Genomic DNA, 18134 nt, shown 5'->3' on the forward strand with positions numbered 1-18134 from the left:
GAAATGAGAAGGGTCTTGGTTTGTGCTCTGAAGATGACTTTTCACAAGTATTAGAAATACATTATTATTCTTACTGCATTTGCAGCGTGAAGTGACCTGCCTCCGAGGATCCTGGAGGACTGTGCCCGAGAGCCGGCCCACAGCCGCTGCTGCCCAGCTGAGGATGGAGATTCTCCATTTGCTGAATGGGAAGTGAAGCACATAAGGACGCTTGGGAACTCTCGGCATGCGGTTAGGGCAAGGTTTTCAGAGGAGCTCAGCTTTGAGCAGCAAAATAGCAGCTCTTTGCTAAGGATCATTTAAACATCTGGCCCTGAGGGCTTCACACACCGCCCGGTGAGGTCCAGCAGGACACGGACAGAACAGCAAAGCTGGGAACATCAGGGGCTCACTTCCAAACGGGGACCAGCCTCCCGCTCTGGGTGGCTCTGTGCAACCCGCACAGCTCCAGCCTCCTCGAGAGGCAAGAGCCACAGAAGGAACCAGCGGGTTCCAAACCCCACACGCGGATGCAGCCGCGGTTTTCACTCGCGGTTTCCCAGCGCGGCGGCCGGACGCGTGTGACGGCGCGGCGGGGGAAGGAGAAACCGCAGCGCCGAGCTCGAGAGCAAATCACGGATCTCTTCTCCCTTCCCGTTCGCACGCCCCAGAACGGGAATCACCAACACCCCCCCTCTCCCCAGCCCCCCGGCCCCGACGAGAAGCGCTGCCCGATGCCGCCCCGCTCCCGAGCTGGGGCTCTGGCGGCGGCCGGGCGGGGGGTAACGGGGGGGCTGCGGCAAGCTCACGGCTGCCCCCCATTAACGGCCACGCCTGGAGGGACCGGGACAGGGCGAGCCCGGGGGGGGGGGGTTCGGGTGGGAGCGGGGTTGGGGGTGCTCGGTGTTCCCGTCTCCCCGCCGCGGCAGCCGCCGTTACCTGCAGCCCGGGGGAGGGGGGGGGGCGGTGCACTCGCAGCCGCCGCCTGCGCTCCATTCATAAAAAAAAAAAAAACACAAACAAAAAAAAAGGGAAGGAAAAAAAAAGGAAGAAAGGGAAAAAAAAAAAAAAAAGCACGAGCCGCCGCCGGGAGCGCGCGCCGCGCCAGCCCCCCATTCATAAAAGGCAGCCGAGCATGCGCGCTGGCGCCCCGGTGCCCACCCATTCATAGAGTCGGGAGGCCGCGCATGAGCAGGAGGAGCCGCTACCCTCCCATTCATAAAATAGCCATTTTCCCAGGCAGCGGTGGTTGCAGCATCGCGGCGGCCGCTGACAGCGCCGCGCTCGCAGGTCCCTGCCCGCAGCTCCAGCGGCTCCTGCCAGGATTTTCCCAGGTCCGGCCCCCTCCTCCGGCTCGGATTTAGGATTAACTCGCCTATGGAGAGATGGTCCTAGCTGAATTACTTAAAGTAAGTACGAGATCTGCTTTTGTGAGCAAATGTTAAATGTTGTGGAGAAAGACAAATCAAGCCTCTTCCCCAAGGGAAAAATCTTGTGCTCTTTCTAGATGCATTGAGCCAGACCCTTCAAGATCCCTGATCATAAGCATATTTCTGATTATGACTTTTCTAACAGCAATTTTCTCTAATTACGCCTAGTGGATATCTGCCTGGTGCCTCACAACCTACGGGAGACTTTGCATTCTGAAGGAATATCATGTTTCTTGCAGAATTTGCATTTGTGTGCCCGTGTCTCTCATTTATACCTCTCTTCTGTGCTTGTTCATCAACATCTGCAGTTGGTGTACATATATGGCAGGCAGGTTTCACCATACTTGTGCTGGGTTTGCGTGCAGGGATTTTAATAACAGAACAAGGCTCTTCTTTCTGTTGATGGGATGTCGTCTCCTTCATCCCTTCTTCTTTCCCCTAAGAAGAAGCATAAATATGGGGTCACCTGGGCTGACAAATAAGAATCAGGTATTTCTTGCTTTGGCATATGAAAACTGATTGTACATATTTCCTCTCTTTTCCACAGCCTTATGTCTTGTTAGTGTCAAGTAGTTCTGAGCTGTCTCCATAATAGGACACTTCAGAGCTCGGCACTGGTGTGTCAGAGCTTTCCTGTGTGACCTTTGCTCTTTAGCATTTTATTTCACCCAACTGTCCTTTTCTCTTTTATTTTTTTTGGCCTCTATGCCTTATTCCATCACTGTTCTCTTCCCTGTCCTGCTGTACACTTGTTTTAAATCTGGATGTCTGGATGGATGATGCATTTTAAGGGCTAGATAAGTAATACAAGTGATAAAAATGTGTGCCTAAGAATCATTTCACAAAGGTATGTGGAATATATTATATATGGAGGCAAAACCTGTCTCGGCTGCTCTTCCCCACCAACTGCGTAGCAAAGATAAGCCAGGATTTTCTTTTCTGGTACCAGTCCTGGCGTCACAGGAGAAAGACAAGCCTGGAGACGACATGTTCTGAAAATTCAGTATTAGGAGGGGAATGGAAAAAACAGAAAGGGGCATATAAAAGGCACAAAGGTCTTGGAGGAAAGCAGGACTGGGAAGGCAGCCCTTGGAAATGGCAGTGCAAATGAATATCAGCCTTAATCACAGGAGGAAAAGGCTTCCCTCTATTTCCTTAAGTGACCATGGATCTGGTTTCTTGATTTAAATTGTTTGAACCCCCAAGTTTTTCCTTAAAGGGTGAAGGAGAGAAAGAAAGAGGAGAGGAAAAACATCCCTGCATTATCCAGGGAAGAAAAGAAACATTCTAGATTCTTTAAAACTTCTTCAGCTGCTGCCGTTCTCCCATACCATGCTAAGGGTACAGCATGTCAAAAATCAGCTTAGGGATTGCTCTTTAATTAGGTAAAGAGAAACCCAGCTTTCCCAATATTAAGGCTTCCCCCCTCTCCCTTTATTTTGGGTTCAAGAATAAAGCTACAATTTGTGCACGGAATCACAATGATCCTGATGACTGGCTTCCCCCTTCTCCATAAAAAAATGAATGATAGCAGGAGGAGGGGTTGTTCTCAGTTATTGGAACCCCGCTGGGGATGTCTCATTGATAAATGTGCCATTTTCCATGGGCTACTGTGTTTTCTGTTGCTAGAAGTGACTCTATATTGGTATTATAAAATTAAAAGGACAATTTCTGAATACTGCAGTCCTTTTGAAATGCTCTGTGAGGTATGTGCAAGGGAGAAATTATTTGTTCTCCTCCTGAAACAGCAAAACAAAAGCTGTTTTCATGGAATCATGACTAACTCCTAAACCATAGTGGGAAATGCAACATCTGAAAAAGCAGTTTCCCCACCAAAAAAAAAAAGAATACCCTGTTCTGAGACTGAGGACTAAAATTCACCACCTTTGCAGCACCACAGCAATGATAATTCACAGTTCTGATGGGTTTCCAAATATTAACCATAAGAGCAAAAGAAATAATCATGTTGCTGTATGATGTTTCACATTCAGCCCAGTACTTAAAACTGCCTTTTTATAGGCAAACAGTTGCACGAGTATTCTTTGGGGTTTATTCTTTTCAAATGCAATACAATGTATTTCCTTAAGAACACAGAAAATCCTTCTAATGTGGTTGTCATTTACTACCATTAGCTTCACAGATCATATCTGAGCTTGGTTTTCTGTCCTTAAAATAAATGTTCTTCTCCAATAAAAAGCCTTGACTGAGAAATCAGAGTCCCAAAGGTCTGAACGTTAGTGGTTCAAAATGTGCTTTATTCACTCGCACCATAGGAACAGGCTTCAGCTGGACAGAGACAGCTTCTTGGAAGTCTACAGGTCTCATTTCCCAGCTTCCGAATTTCCACACTCTGGCAGGAATTGAGCGTCTCCGTTTAAAAATGGCAGGTTTCCCTAATCAGCTTTCTGTTTTTTTTTCCCCCTTCCCTTACTACTCGTAGAGAAAATTCCAGCTCTCCTTAGCTAGATAAGGCTGTTCAGGAGGGGAACAAGAATAATTAACACCAATATTTTGATAATATTAATATATGCTTTATAGAAAAGAGCTGTTTTCATTTTTAAAGCATTTACAGCTTGACTGGAAATCCAGCCAAACTCAGCTTAATGAACTCCAACATTATATATTATTCTTAGTCACACATTAAAAACACGTGCTTAGTAAAAGGTCTCTTTTAACTCCAAGTGTAGTCCTCCCTCATTAAAAGCTTTTATTGAGCTTTCTGACTTCCGTCAGTGGCAGCGTGGCCTTGGAGCTCTGGACAAGAGGATGTCCTTCATTCCAGACAAAGGCAATGGCAGAATTTGCTCCCTTATCGCCACCTCCTCCTCTAGGAAGCAGGTCCTTGCGTGATACCCTGGTTGTCTACAGTGGAAGCCAGCCCTGACCCAGCTGGAGCACACACACCCTGTGAAGCCCTATAGATCCTCCCTTTGCAAGTACTTTTTGATAGCAAGGAAAGCTCTTATCCCAGATACCCTGCCTTCATTTTCAATGCCTGTGCTGGGTATTTCCCTCTTTTCCAAACAGCTTTAGGGAGGGGCTGTAACCAGCTGTGTGGAGCCAGCAAGGCAGGGTTTGTGCACACCCCCAGAGCATGGGATGCTGCTGTGATCAACACCTCCTGGATAAGGTTTTCCAGACCCTGTAACCAAACCACCACAGGAGAGGGACTCGCCATGGTTGGTGTGAAAGCAGTGATAATTCAGAGGAATTTTGCACTGGTTACATTGAGTCTGAATGGTGCTGACTTGCGCAGGGCCTTGAAATACGTGCCTGACCTGACACTGTGCTACTTCAAGGTACAAAGTTCTCAATTATGGTGATTTCTCTGTATTCAGACTTACCCGTAAAGAGCCTATTGCTTTTCTTGGTTTGTTTTTTTTCCTGTTGCCCTGCTTTAGGGATTTGTGTGTCCCAGATAGCAAAGAAAATAAGGCAATTTCTGCAGTACATTTACTGCAACTATTCCTACCTGCATGTTGATCTTAATGAGGTGATTGTCACATCACTTTCAGAGACTGTAACTCAGCTTTTGCCTGGATAATAACAGGTCTAGCATCATAGTAACCGAGAGGAAGTGTCATCCAGCTGTGAGGTGACAAGATTCGGAGGTCTCTAGTCTGTCCCTTCACCATCGCCGGCTCAGAGCATTGCTCCTGGTGACTAGTTCAGGCTGTACCACAGCCCAGGAGCATGCACAGGACAATCCAGCACCAGCAACCCCAGAGGAAGGCTTGGTCTGCTGAGGCAAATGGCTCTTACTGACACTGGTGTCATTCAGTGGCAACAGAAGGGTCAGGCTGCTCATGAGGTGTAATTAAGGCATAATTCATTAGAAGGAGATAAAGTGACCCCTGATCTGGTACATGCAGCTTACAAAGGATAGAAAGAGTTATTGGTGACTACGTTACTGCTCTGAGCATCCTGGTGGTGTCTCTGTTAACAATCACACACCAAACAGTGCATTTGGGGCTTTTCTATGATGTTTAAGTCTGTGTTCAGATGTTTGCATGTTGGCATCTCATGTGGAAATTCCCTGCATCCTTCAGAAACAGGCTGGAAGAAACCATGGTATCTCTTACCTGGTGCTGGGTGTCAGGAGGTGGTTGTGGGAGCTTGTTTTCCCATTGGCTTCACGGGGACTGTGGGCACTGGGGATGTGTCTGAGTCACACCAGTGCTTCCCAGGGCTGCGTTTTGCAGGACTGCTTCCAGACAGGACCTGCTTCTGGGCTTAAAATGATGCTGAGAGGAAGGGACTTGTTCCCACCTACATCTGGAACGTTGTTTAAACGTAAGGAAGAACTTGTTAAAACGATTAACTGAGGGATAATGAGACACTTGTGAACATTCTGTATTTCTGCACTCATGAGCTATTGAAGTCAAGCTCCATTTTGGTTTTCAGTACATGGCAGACAAGTCGCCCAACCCCACCTTAAAAATATAGTAAACCTTATTGCTTCAAAAACTGCTCTGAGAAACACTAACGAGAATGAGCTTTCCTGGGGGTTTATACAACTCTCTCATGGAATTGCCTACAAGGATGTAGCTTCCTATAAAAGGATGGAGGGAAGTCCAAAATCCCATTAAAACATACGGTCACGTTTGTTTGAATTTCCTGTGACTGAAGAACCTTACAAACTGTTTGAGCCTGAAATTATACCCAAACACTTGAAAATAACAGTTGGTTTCCTACAACTTTAGGACTTGCAATTATCTGGTACAACAGTAATTTGAAATTGGCAATACCTCGCTGAAGAGACAAAGCCAGCGCCGCAGCGCGTTTGTGAGCTTTCCTTCCGAATCCATTGTACTTCCTTGGAAGGAAGTATATTTTGACATGAAAATTGCATGTGGTGAGCAGCCCTCCAGTCCCTGGATAGCACGGGGAAGAGAAGCTTCCTCTGCATGGGAGCTTGCTGACATGTCTGCTTTGGAAAGAACTCCATTGTTTCACCTACCTCTAAGGAACAAGCAAATCCCAGTGCAGGAGCATACTCATGAATTTGCCTCCTTGCTGTCTGCTTTCAGCCAATTGCCTGCACAATTGTGCCCAGTGAATCTGTGCCCATGTTAATGCTGTAATAGGTCTGCAATTACTGATGATCAAAGATTAACTGATTTTGTTTACCACTATTCTGTATGGCTTTTTTCCTCAATTAAAATGCAATTTAGAGTCTGGCTGGATTAGTGCAGTGGACAACAAAGGCATAAAGTTTCATAGCTCAAGTACCTCTGACCTATTCTGCTTTATTATCTCTTCCGTATTTCCTTTTTAATCTACAATTTTCTTTAAGTGACACATCTGGTTCCATTAAATCTGTTCAATTTGAGCAATTAATTCAGGATCTGCAAGCACAACCCCACTGCCCTTGCCAGAAGAAGAGCTGTTCACAACACTGGCACCACAAATTTCAGTCCTTCCTTACCACCGTGGCTGAGTCCTACAGACAGAACTGTTCTCTCTTAGGGGGGGTTAGCATTTGCAGCTCATCTCTAGTAACCCTCCCCTCCCTGGGCAGCTGCTGCAGGCACCTTCAGGCACTCCAGTTGAAGGCGGTGGTGGAGACAGCTCAGCCTGTTCCCGTGTTCATCCCCTCCCAACCAAAGTGCCTCCCTTTTGTCACCACCTGTACCCAGGGCGGCTTCGGGCAGTGGCCACTTCTATGTGCCGTATGCTGAATTAGGTCACTCCAGCTACAAGACCCCCTGAACCCCAGCTTGCTCCCCTGCGCAGGCCTTCAGAGCCAATGCAAGAACCCCGGGGTTACAGCCCTTCAGCTCTTGTCCTTTTCCAAGGTCTTAATTTCTGCCAGGTCACCCCAAGCATTAATTTTGACTGGGGATGAAGCTGCAGTTTATAAGATACCAACATCGCTGCTCAAGTCAGTGTTGTCCTTCCTGACAAGCATCCTGTGCATGACAGGTGTCCGATGGGGAGGTGAAGAAGGGCATAGTGTCCTGCTTCTGGAGTGGGAGCCAGCTTCCCTGCTGCTGAGCAGACATCACAGCAGACACTCCTGTGAACAGTCATGAGGTATCCTGCAAACTGACTGCATTTCAAAGGATGACTTGGTTGTATTGTTCCAGTCATCCTGGAACGATTTCAGACTGGCTGCAGCTGCATTTCCCCCCTCTGGGGAGCACAGAAACCAAACATGGTCAAGTTATGATGTCCCAGAGGATGTTCCAAGGAAGTCGCCAGGATCCATGCACATACCCAGTCTCATGGGAACAGCCTGGCTTCTTGACTTGCTTCTGGTCCAGCACAAGTCCTTAACCTGAGAACTTGACTGGATTCCTCTTCTTTACCATGAGAGATGCAGTGCTGTGCACATAAACAGCTGCCTAGTACCCTTTGCTACAATCTCTTCTTTCATGCGATGCAGACATAAAGCTTAAGGGAGAAACAGCTCAGGGAAAGATGTGCTCAAGGCACATGCTAGGGGAAGCATGCAGACACAGAACCTGAAGCAACCACATCCTAAAATACTGACCTTGTCGTCATCTGGGCTAGATCCCAGTGGAGAAGAGCCTGCTTGCAGGACCAGCACCACTCAGCTCAGTCTCTAGCTCAGCACACGAGATGTTTGACCTGGATCTGTCACCAGCAATCTTATGCACTGCTGAAACTTCCTGTGACAGGACCAGCAGCAGCAGCGTAGTCACAGTCCTTGGGAAGTTCTATGAGGGACAGAAATTTATGTCTTATAAGAGTAGCTTGAAAAGTGGCAGCAGTTAACTGTGGCAGGGCTGGCACTGAAGGACCATGTTTAGCACTAGCACCAAGAGCTGGTAGGGTGTGTATCCGTAGTGATTTAAAAGTGATCCTCAAGAAGAGAGAGGTTGTGTCCAGAGCAGGGGTCTGGGAATTAGGAGAGCTGGGCTTCATTTTTCTGTCTTCACTCCAGAGCTTTTATCCCAGTAGAGATCCTGTGCCCAGGTACCTGCAGATCTCTTGCCATGTTGAAGCTTCCATTCCTCTTATTCTGCAAAAATAGTTTCCCTCTTAGAAAGACAATTTGAAGCAGCGTTATAATGGAAAAAGGTGAATAGTTTTTAACATTAACTATCCTGAAGTGCAGTATTTAGTCCAGGGTTCATCTCCCTTCTGTGCTAGTAAACTCTGAAGTCCTGATCAGCATTAGCATATCTAGTTAAGCCATCTTTAATGTCTGCCTGCCTATGGCCTTGTCTGGGTACCAGGGTCTGGGTGTTCTAAGAGTGCCTGTGGCTATAATATGTCTCCAAACTAATCTGATACCATAACTTCCACGTGATGTCATCGCTGGTTCTGGACCGTGGCAGACTGTGCAATTACAGAGTTAATGTAAAGCCCAGATGCTGACTCCTGTCCCGGGGCTGCTGCCCTCCTGCTTGCTGCTCTCCCGTAGTGCTGCGGCAAGGGGCTCCCTGTGGGGTGCCCTCAGTGAAGCAGAACCCCTCCATGTGCCACCAGAGCTGCCCTGCTGGGAAAATCAGCATCAAGTCAGGCTGTTTACGTTGCTAGAGGCAGCGGGTGCTGCCCAGCTCTCCTCCATACAGTGCTGGCACACACCACACCTTAAACAAAATAGTGCTCCGTGGATCCAGCCTAAATATGCAGCCAACAGACCAAACTCCAGAGGCTTCATAACAAGGGGGAGTGGGTTCAGGCCAGAACGCAGAGCCTTGTGCTAGAGGGGAAGGGCAATGAAGGCACTGATGCCAGGGACGTGAAGGAGCAGTCAGGCTTGTAACATCCTTCAGTGTGCCACCATTTCCTCCAGCTACCTTCCATCTAGCATCAGCTCTGCTGCACTTACTCTTGGCAGCCAACACAGCTGCATCTCTCTCCTTAAAGAAAACTAACCCCCAAAACCCCTGTGAAGTCAAAGTCTTGCTCCAAACAAACCACCTAGCTCATGCAGAACTGAATCTGTTGCTAAACTGTGACTTGCAGCAAGTCCTTTTTATATCATGACTTTAGATTCTGACATACAGAAGAAAAGCAATGCCCCACAGCTGTCAGAATCATTGCTGCTTTTTACTCTGAAGTACTGTAAATAAGAAGAGATGCTCTGAAAACTCTCTTGTTGCTCGAGTCAGGATGTCAGTGAGCTATGAATAATGAAATAAAAAACCCAAATGAATGGCTAAGACCCAGCAGAGAATTTTAACTTGTCAAGAGAAACAGCCTAAGGACCACACTCTAATAATCATCATCTGCTGGATAAAGCACTTCCTCCTGCTTGCCCTGTGCAGCAGACAGAGCCCAGCAGGCAGGACCCGGTGCCAGCACCTAGAGGTGCCATGTGCCTCCCCACTCCGTGTCACTGCCCTGGTCTCCATCCAGCATCAGCCCTCACTCCTATTGATCCTGGGAGAACTGGCAGATTTCCAGCCCTTCAAATGCCAAGTGACCTATCAAAGCAATGATTTACTAATGCAAAAGTGGCCTCTGGTAACATTATTCAGTGGGTAAAGAAAAAATGCACTTCCCCTTCTCCTTCCATAAATGAGTAATTAGTTCATGCTCCAGTTTTTGTTGTGTTGAGGTTAGAGAGGAGCTTGTTCTTGCAATACACATACATTTACTTGCGCGCACACACACACACACACACACACACACATCCTGGCCGTAGTTTGACGCATGGTTTTTCCTGACTGGTTTTCAGCCTGCTCTAACATTAAACTCCCTCATGCTGTTGGGAAAAGCTTCGTTTATCTGAACACAAACAACTGGCAATGCCTTAAGCTGTGCGCTGTTTCCTTTTTCTTGATACCAGCAGCTTTTCCCCTCCTGCGAGTTGCTCTGAAGCTTTCCTCAGCCCTTCTCTAAACTGCTCTTCAGCATTCTATTATTTATGAATAAAGGTCACCCCGTGAGGAAATGGCACATCTACTAGAAAACAATGTGCACTTTCTAAATTTGAACCGAGTCGTTTCCGTTCTTTGATTTAAGTTTAGTTACTTCCTGTGGTTTCTTGTCCTGCTGAATCTTTGGATTGGCTCCAGGATAAATTGCACTCTTTCAATGAAATGAGAAACTGCGGCAGCAGACGGCTGAGCCGGTGTAGCTGGTAAAACAGCGCCCGAACCAAGTATTAGCCCACTGAAGTGGTTCAGAGCGCCCTGGTTACCTGCATGAGGTGCACAAATCAAGTCTGACCCGTGTGTGTGCTCTCCCCTGCCCGGCTTTGCACCCAGACAAGCTGCTGAGCGAGAACTTCCACGTCCTGCAGGAAGGCTGAAAGCAGCCGCCGAGCCCAGCGGCTCCAAGTGGAGCCAGGACATTTCCTCACCAAAGCCAAGCCGCCCTCCCGCAGGCAGATTCGGGGTGAGCAAGGATGAGTGCTCACCCCATGTTCCAAAGCGTCTTTGTACCAGGGCAATGCTCCCACGAGCCACAGTTTCGCATGAGGGCTTTTAGGGATCAGGGTCAATTGAGGAAAAACCCCAAACCTTAGATAAGTCGCTTCAGGCAGTTTGCTGACAAAAAAGCATGTGAACACACAGCAGTAACCCTGAGATGGGCTTTCCCCCTGAAAAAATGAGACACGGGCACTTCAGGGCCCTGCAGTAGTGGTGGCCCGCCCAGGACCAGAGGAGCTGTATAGGACCAAGTTTAGGGAGGGGAACACAGCAGTGAAGGGTGATAGATTTTGTACACAGGCAAATGCTCTGACTCCCTTCTAAGTTTACCCTAGAAGACCTTATGCACAATAATCAGCCTCGGTAAAGAGCCCTGTCTGATCCAAGGTTGTAGGGTAGAGCCACAGAACGGTTTGGATTGAAAGGGACCTTAAAGCTCATCCAGTTCCAACCCCTGCCACGGGCAGGGACACCTTCCACTAGAGCAGCTTACTCAATGCCCTCAAGGGTAACTCAATAACCATGCACTCTTTCTCTCCCCTACCCCTTTTCTTTCTCCTTTCCTTCCCCCAGAATACTTAAGAACAGATTTTCCACCCGTACTCAGACTGCTTGATCAATGGAGCCCCGGATTCCCCACAACATCACCGTTGTCCCCAACTCTGTGATGGTCCAGCCCTTGCTGGACAGTCGGATCCCCTATGGGCGCCTGCAGCACCCACTCACCATCCTGCCAATAGACCAAATGAAGACCACTCACATAGAGAACGATTACACCGACAACCCCACCGCTGCCCAGCTGGCAGCCCAGAAGCGTCCCCGAGGCCCCCATGAACTGGTCCTGACCAACCAGCCCCCGCAGCGCTGTGAGCAGGATGTCACCCACCCCTGGATCTCCTTCAGCGGGCGCCCCAGCTCCATCAGCAGCAGCAGCAGCACTTCCTCAGACCAAAGGCTCTTGGACCACATGGCCCCAGCCCCCGTGGCGGAGCAGTCGTCCCCCCGAGCGGTTCGCATTCAGCCCAAGGTGATTAACTGCAAACCCCTGGACCTGAAGGAACCTGTGTCTCAGGAACTGGACAAGCACTTTCTGCTGTGCGAAGCCTGTGGGAAATGCAAGTGTAAGGAGTGTGCGCTGCCCCGGACGCTGCCTTCGTGCTGGGTGTGCAACCAAGAGTGCCTCTGCTCGGCGCAGAACCTGGTCAACTACTCCACCTGCATGTGTCTCGTCAAGGGCGTCTTCTACCACTGCACCAACGAGGACGACGAGGGCACATGCGCCGACCACCCCTGCTCCTGCTCCCACTCAAACTGCTGTGCCCGCTGGTCCTTCATGAGCGCCCTCTCCCTGGTGCTCCCTTGCTTGCTCTGCTACCTGCCAGCCACCGGCTGTGTCAAGCTGTCCCAGAGATGCTACGACCAAGTGAGCCGGCCTGGATGCAGATGTAAAAACACAAACAGTGTCATTTGCAAGGCACTGCCTGAGAGCAAAGGAAACAGGCCAGAGAAGCCCTTTTGATAGTTTGGGAGGATGGGGAGTGGGAGGACACTCCACAGTGGCATTGGCTCTTTTTAATAACCTGTGTTCTGAGGATAACGTTAGTCTTTTGCATCTGAAGAAAGCAGAAGCAACTGTTTCCACAAACTGAAGCACTTTGGGTTATTCAGGGTTTTGGAACTGGTCAGAGTTCAAGTAGATGGGGCCAAGGAGGAATCTTAATAGCATAAAGTGAAGGCTGCAAACCTATGTATATCGTGAAGTACAGCTGCTTAGAAACCCCTGGTTTGGACAGACGGCTGCTCACCATGCCTGCACACCACAAGAACCATTAACTGCTTGCTTGGCAGGCATGGCTGCACAAGCAATACCCATTCCCAGCTGCAAACAGCTGCATTGGATTCGTATCCAGGGTGGGCTCCTCGGTTTTGCTTTCCTTCCAAACCGATTCGCTACCAGCAGCCTGTTGAAGGTGATGGGTTGAGTCCCTCCGCCCTCCCTCCCCACCTGCACCCCGTTAGAGGGGCCCATTGCACACAAAGTCCACGTTTCTCAACAGCTTTCCGTGTCCCTCAAAGGTCTGGAGCCACAGGTTCCTTTGTTGAAGGGCCTCTCCACATTAGGCACGTTGTTCTCTCTGAACCCACCTGGCCACAGCCATTCGGCCCCTCTCTGTAAAGCAAGCTGGTAGCAGGGTGCTCCCCCCCCGGGAGGAACGGCAGCGGGAGGTGCTCAGGCAGCTGTACCAGCGCGGTGCCGTTCTGCCTGCAGCTGATGGTAGGTTTTGCTCAATGGAATGGTGATGCTACACCGCCAGTACAAACCCGCTCCAGGAGGATGTTGCTCAAATCCCATTTCCCCGCGCACGTGCTTGCTCCCCGGTGCTGGATCTTAACTCACGCCACAAATCGAAGACGTTCGGCGTTTCTTTCTCTAAACCTCTTCAGCTCTGTTGGGAAGTCACAAAAACCTGAGTGTCCGACACACCTGGGTGTATTTTATAGGGATATCAATCCAGTACCTCCTCTCCTGGAACAAGCTCCTCTCTGCTCAGTGACTATTAAGATTTTTGTGTCTGGGGGACGAATGGCATTTGCTGGAGCAGAGCCCGTTCCCCATCTCTATTGCTGCTGTTCGACTTCTGCCTCCTCTGTACAAAAACGTGTCTTTTTCAGTGTACAGAATGCTGTTCATGTTTATTTTAGTGCTAGCAAACACATGGGAAAGCCAGGGGAGGGAAGAGAGGCTATTTAAAGAGTGCGCCCATGCTTTTCAGTAAGCGAACATCATCGGCTTTGCCCGTGCACTCATCCTGGGGCTGATTCTGCATTCCCTTTGGATGCAGCAACCCCTGAAGATGCAGTAACCCCTTTCTCTCAATGACTACAAGGTGCTAACTAAAAATCTCTGTGCAGCCATGCAACACTCGGAAGCGGGCAGGTACTTGTTGCATGCAGAAACCCGATCTAGTCTTTTTCCTTTGTAATTAGAGGAAGTTTCCTCAGTAAATGCACAGCAGTGACAGTGAAATGTCATCTCCAATTAGATAAGCAATAGGCAGAGCTCATGTAGCATTTCCAGGAATCCCATTGACTTGGCTGCAATACAGTTGCTGCATAGGGGTTGGCAGGAGGGTACTAATGGGACTTGTGGTGTCTTTTGGCTTTGGAATTCAGTCAAACCTGGGGTTTAGTTAAGCTCAATTGCAGGTATAGAAAAAGGGATGCTACATCTGTCACCAGATACAAAGTCCTATAGTTTATCCTCATGCTGACACCTCTGGGGACACCAGAAAGAAGGAAGCAGGTGGGGATCCAGAACTGTACTGATTATCTTGCACAAGCTGGAGGGGAAGAGATAAAAGGAAAACCAACCCCAACTAGCTGAACTGTTGGTTGAATGTATAAGGTATTGTATTTAATAAGAGAAATCGTTTTGCCAAGATGCAAATAGACTAGAAAATGCTGCCCTCCTCTATCGGGACCATACAGTATCCAAACGGCTTCCACCAGTGGTTGTTTTGCCTTTTTGACCCTCTGTCCCTGGCTGTTCCTGGGGGACCTGTGCTGAAAACCTGCAATAGCAAAGCCCATGGCTTAGGTGCATGGTCCTTGCCAGCAAACACAACGCTGGAGTGGTCGCCACTGTGCCAATCTACACTCATGTACATACACCCAGCAATCCCGTATGGATTTACATTCATTGTACATAGCTGTAAACTATTTCTCTGTTGGTTTCTTTTAATATGTAAGTCCTGTAAGTCAGTCCCATGCTGGAAGACTGTAAAGCATTAGTGGATGTGTTAGAGCAGTGGTAAATGTAGCAGAGCGACCCTCCCTCTTCTCCTCAGCCTCCCAACCCCATGGTCAGACTCTGCTCCATCAGCTCATGGTCCAAGGCAAGGCAAGGAAGCGCAGAGCTCCTTGCAGAGCCCTCGTAAACGTTGGGGTCAGCCAAGGCAGGGGCTGTGCTGGAGGGTACGTCTCCAATCAAGGATTCCTTATCCCTTCTCTTCCCTCATCCCAATGCCTCCTTTCTCCCATCCCCTTTTAAGGTACTTGGGTCTCCTGCCACCCCCTGAGACGTACCATGTGCATGGTGCAACCCCAGCTCTGGCCATCCTCCTGCAGGTCGGGTCCCCCCTTGCAGGCTGAGGAATGGCTGCGAATGAGCACAAACCTCGTCAGGATGCTTCTGGCCTCCGGCTGTGTCACTGCAGTGGGGTGGGATGGCAAAGGCAAGCGGGGAGGTGAGGGCAGGTTCCTCTGGAACAGGCACTGTGCCACCACGGGAGGAGGAGGAGGGTGGCAGGATGCTTCGGCTTTACCACCTTGACCTGCTCATTGCAGGTTCATTGCAAGGTTTTGTCCCCTGCCCGCACGCAGAAGCAAGAAGGGGTGACTTCATGGGCAATGCCACATCGCATCCCTGGCTGGAGCTCACTGTCAGCAGAGCAGCTTCAACAGAGCCCCCCTGCACCCTCCAGCCCAGTGCTGCTACAAGGAGTAGTGACTAAATTCAACACCACTGCTCCCCAGGCACTGGCTTTCCCACCAGACCAACCCTCACCCTTTCCCAGCACTGGGCATTCCCCCTCCTCTCCTACGCTGATAAAGGTCCCCCCTTCCATTACCACCCTGCCACATACACACCTTGAGAAGTTACCACAGAAGGTTTTCTTTGTATAGAATATTTATTTTGAAGCTCTATTTTAATAGTATTTATTTTAGAAAGTCTACTATTGTAAGAGTTCTTCTGTTTGTGAAGAAAAACAAGTACTGATGAATGTACTGATCTAGAAATTATATATATATATAAATATATATTGTTAAATATATGAATGGCTGTTGTGGTTTTTAAGCAAAAAAATAAATCCCAAAGAATGTCTATAGCAATTATTCTAAAAATACAAGCTGAGAGCAGCCCAAGATTCAGTGGGATGCTCTCCAGCCCGATTCATCCCAGCCAAGGAACTCAGGGCAATGCTGGGCTCGTTTCGTTCCATGGCCTGGCTCATCAGGGTGCACATCCAGTAAATATCCTGCAATTCACTGCAGCAGGGAAAAGCTCCTCAGTGAGGAGGAATACCCTCTTGTGCCCACTTGCAGGAGCAATCCTCTCCTTCCCCCTGCCCCTAGAATATGCCAGTTGCATTCAAGTCAGGCTGCTTTCCTCCACAGGTCTAACATTCACATAGAGATTAAAAAGGAACCAAGCCCAAAGTCAGCGGTACCCCCACACAGAGGGGTTTTGGTGACAGCTCTGTCCCACAAAGCTTCCCTTGACAACCCAGCCCTGCTCCCTCCTGTCATGCTGCTCACTTCTATGAGCAGAGACTGTGCTTTTTGTACAAGATGCAAGCCCAGCTCTGTTCCCCAATGGCACAGGGTAGGACACAACACTCAGGACCAAATACACAGTGCGTTAAGGACAACAGAGTCACTCACATGCAGATATGAGTCGCCATTCACTTACAGCTGCCTCGCCATAAGAGCAGGGCACAGTTTCTTTTACAGTTCTTGAAAGGCAGAAAGTCAGAGCTGCTCTTACGGCATCATTTACCCAGGTGCTGACACCAGCAACAGGCACCGCTGAGGTCCCTGATGGGTTTAGAGCATCCTCCAGCCCTGGCCAGCTCACCCATAGAACCCCAGCCTGGTTTGGGATGAAGGGACCTTAAAGCTCCCCCAGCTCCAACCCCTGCCACAGGCAGGGACCCCTTCCACTAGAGCAGCTTGCTCCAAGCCCCTGTGTCCAACCTGGCCTTGAGCACTGCCAGGGATGGGGCAGCCACAGCTTCTCTGGGCACCCTGTGCCAGCGCCTCAGCACCCTCACAGGGAAGAGCTTCTGCCTAAGAGCTCAGCTCAGTCTCCCCTCTGGCAGGTTAAAGACCCCTTAAGGTCCCTCCAAGACCCCACACCTCAGGTGAGTTAGGGATGCCCCTGCTCACCCTGCCTGGCCCCTGAGCCACATCCTGCACCCCCACAGCTCCCATCCACCAGCGCTCACCACCCTCCCTCCCCTCCTCCTGCCTCGTGTGTCACCAGCATCACATTAGACTGCTAAAAATAAAGTATCTGGGTTATTTTTCACCATCCCAGTTATTTATTTGCACGTGCTATGGAGCTGTGAGTCATTAAAAGACCTGCCATGGTTTGTGTCATCTGCAAAGGTAACCCCAGTGCTTTACCTGGCCTGAAATAATACTACTGAAACAATAATGTTGAGTTAACCACTGGATCAGGTAAAGAGTCAATAGATACCCAGTACGGATCATGGCATTTGCGTTAAGGAAAAGATGCTGGATTTGTTATTCTGGTGGTGGTTTGTTGGGGTTTCTTTTGAACAGGCTGAGCCAGGATGTATAAATTTAAATCGGAGTTTGGCAACACCGACCGATGTCTTGCACATAGAGCTTTAAAATAGCAACTCGACGTTCTCATCTCTGCTGGAAGCAAACCAGAGCACGCTGGTTGATTTGATGAGTAGCTGTTAATGTAAGGTTTTCTCAATCTGAATTCTCACCTTTTTTAAATAGCTTTTTTTACACCATTCTCAATAACTGACCATTGAATGAAAACAATTCCAGCACCATGAGCACAGGTTATAAGGTAGCAAATTCTTACACAGAGCTAAAAGTAAACCAGACATCCCAGGTCACCATCAGGTCCAGAACAAGAACAGCTCTTGGAGGTCAGACCAGAAAGGGAATTTCTAGTGAACCAAAACATCCAGAATACCCATTAATGAATGCCTTAACCCCGAGTGAATGGGCTGAAACTTACAGAAATGAGATTAAAAGCTAATTTTGACATTCCTTTAAAATGATTCTGCAGAGTAATGAATTATTTCCATCACTGGGATTAGACACCAATGGTGTGTATGGGCAGGATGGTGGCAGTGCCAGGAGGGAGAACCCTGTGCCCTGCCGGATGAGGAGCTGGCTCCTTGCAGGGGATCCACAACCAGCACACATCATCCATGCATGAAGTTTGCCCTTTTGTGAGTAGCAGACAAACGGCCAGGACAAGGATGTACTACCTTTGCATTCTGCTTTACTTCCTAAGGACAGCAACCTCCTGTGTGAGACACTGAATCACCACCTGCCTGCCCCATGAAACATCAGGGACCTCCTCAAAGAGCCAGGAACAACCACAAGCCTTCAGAGGGCACCTGCGCTCCCAAAGGGAATGCTCCTTTTCAGGAGAATAACGGGATGCTTATAGAGGTCAAGGCAAACATTTCAGCAGGGAGACAGTCACCCTTGTCCTGCACCTCACACTAGCTCAGGGCTCAGCCTCAACAGGCTTTGGGGTCAAGGAGCTCAAAGGCACCCAAACCCAGAACAGACCCTGGGGATCCAGGATTTGAGG

General features: G+C 49.0%; 1 protein-coding gene across 1 annotated transcript; it reads left to right on the top strand.

Annotated features, from left to right (window-relative positions):
* Positions 1-1180: 1180 nt before the first annotated feature.
* Positions 1181-12844, top strand: SPRY4 (sprouty RTK signaling antagonist 4). The gene is made up of 2 exons (XM_057427818.1): positions 1181-1388; positions 11336-12844. Exon 2 carries the CDS (start codon positions 11382-11384, stop codon positions 12279-12281), a length of 900 nt encoding a protein of 299 aa, XP_057283801.1. The 5' UTR covers positions 1181-1388; positions 11336-11381; the 3' UTR covers positions 12282-12844.
* The last annotated feature ends 5290 nt before the right edge of the window (positions 12845-18134 follow it).

This window comes from Pezoporus wallicus, unplaced genomic scaffold (assembly GCF_028554395.1).
Source record: "Pezoporus wallicus isolate ANWC-B61680 ecotype Strahan unplaced genomic scaffold, APGP_CSIRO_Pwel_v1 contig_13614, whole genome shotgun sequence".
Lineage (NCBI taxonomy): Eukaryota > Metazoa > Chordata > Aves > Psittaciformes > Psittacidae > Pezoporus > Pezoporus wallicus.

Coding starts and splice junctions, on each gene's coding strand:
- SPRY4 (XM_057427818.1), top strand. CDS start 11,382: ATGGAGCCCCGGATTCCCCACAACATCACCGTTGTCCCCAACTCTGTG.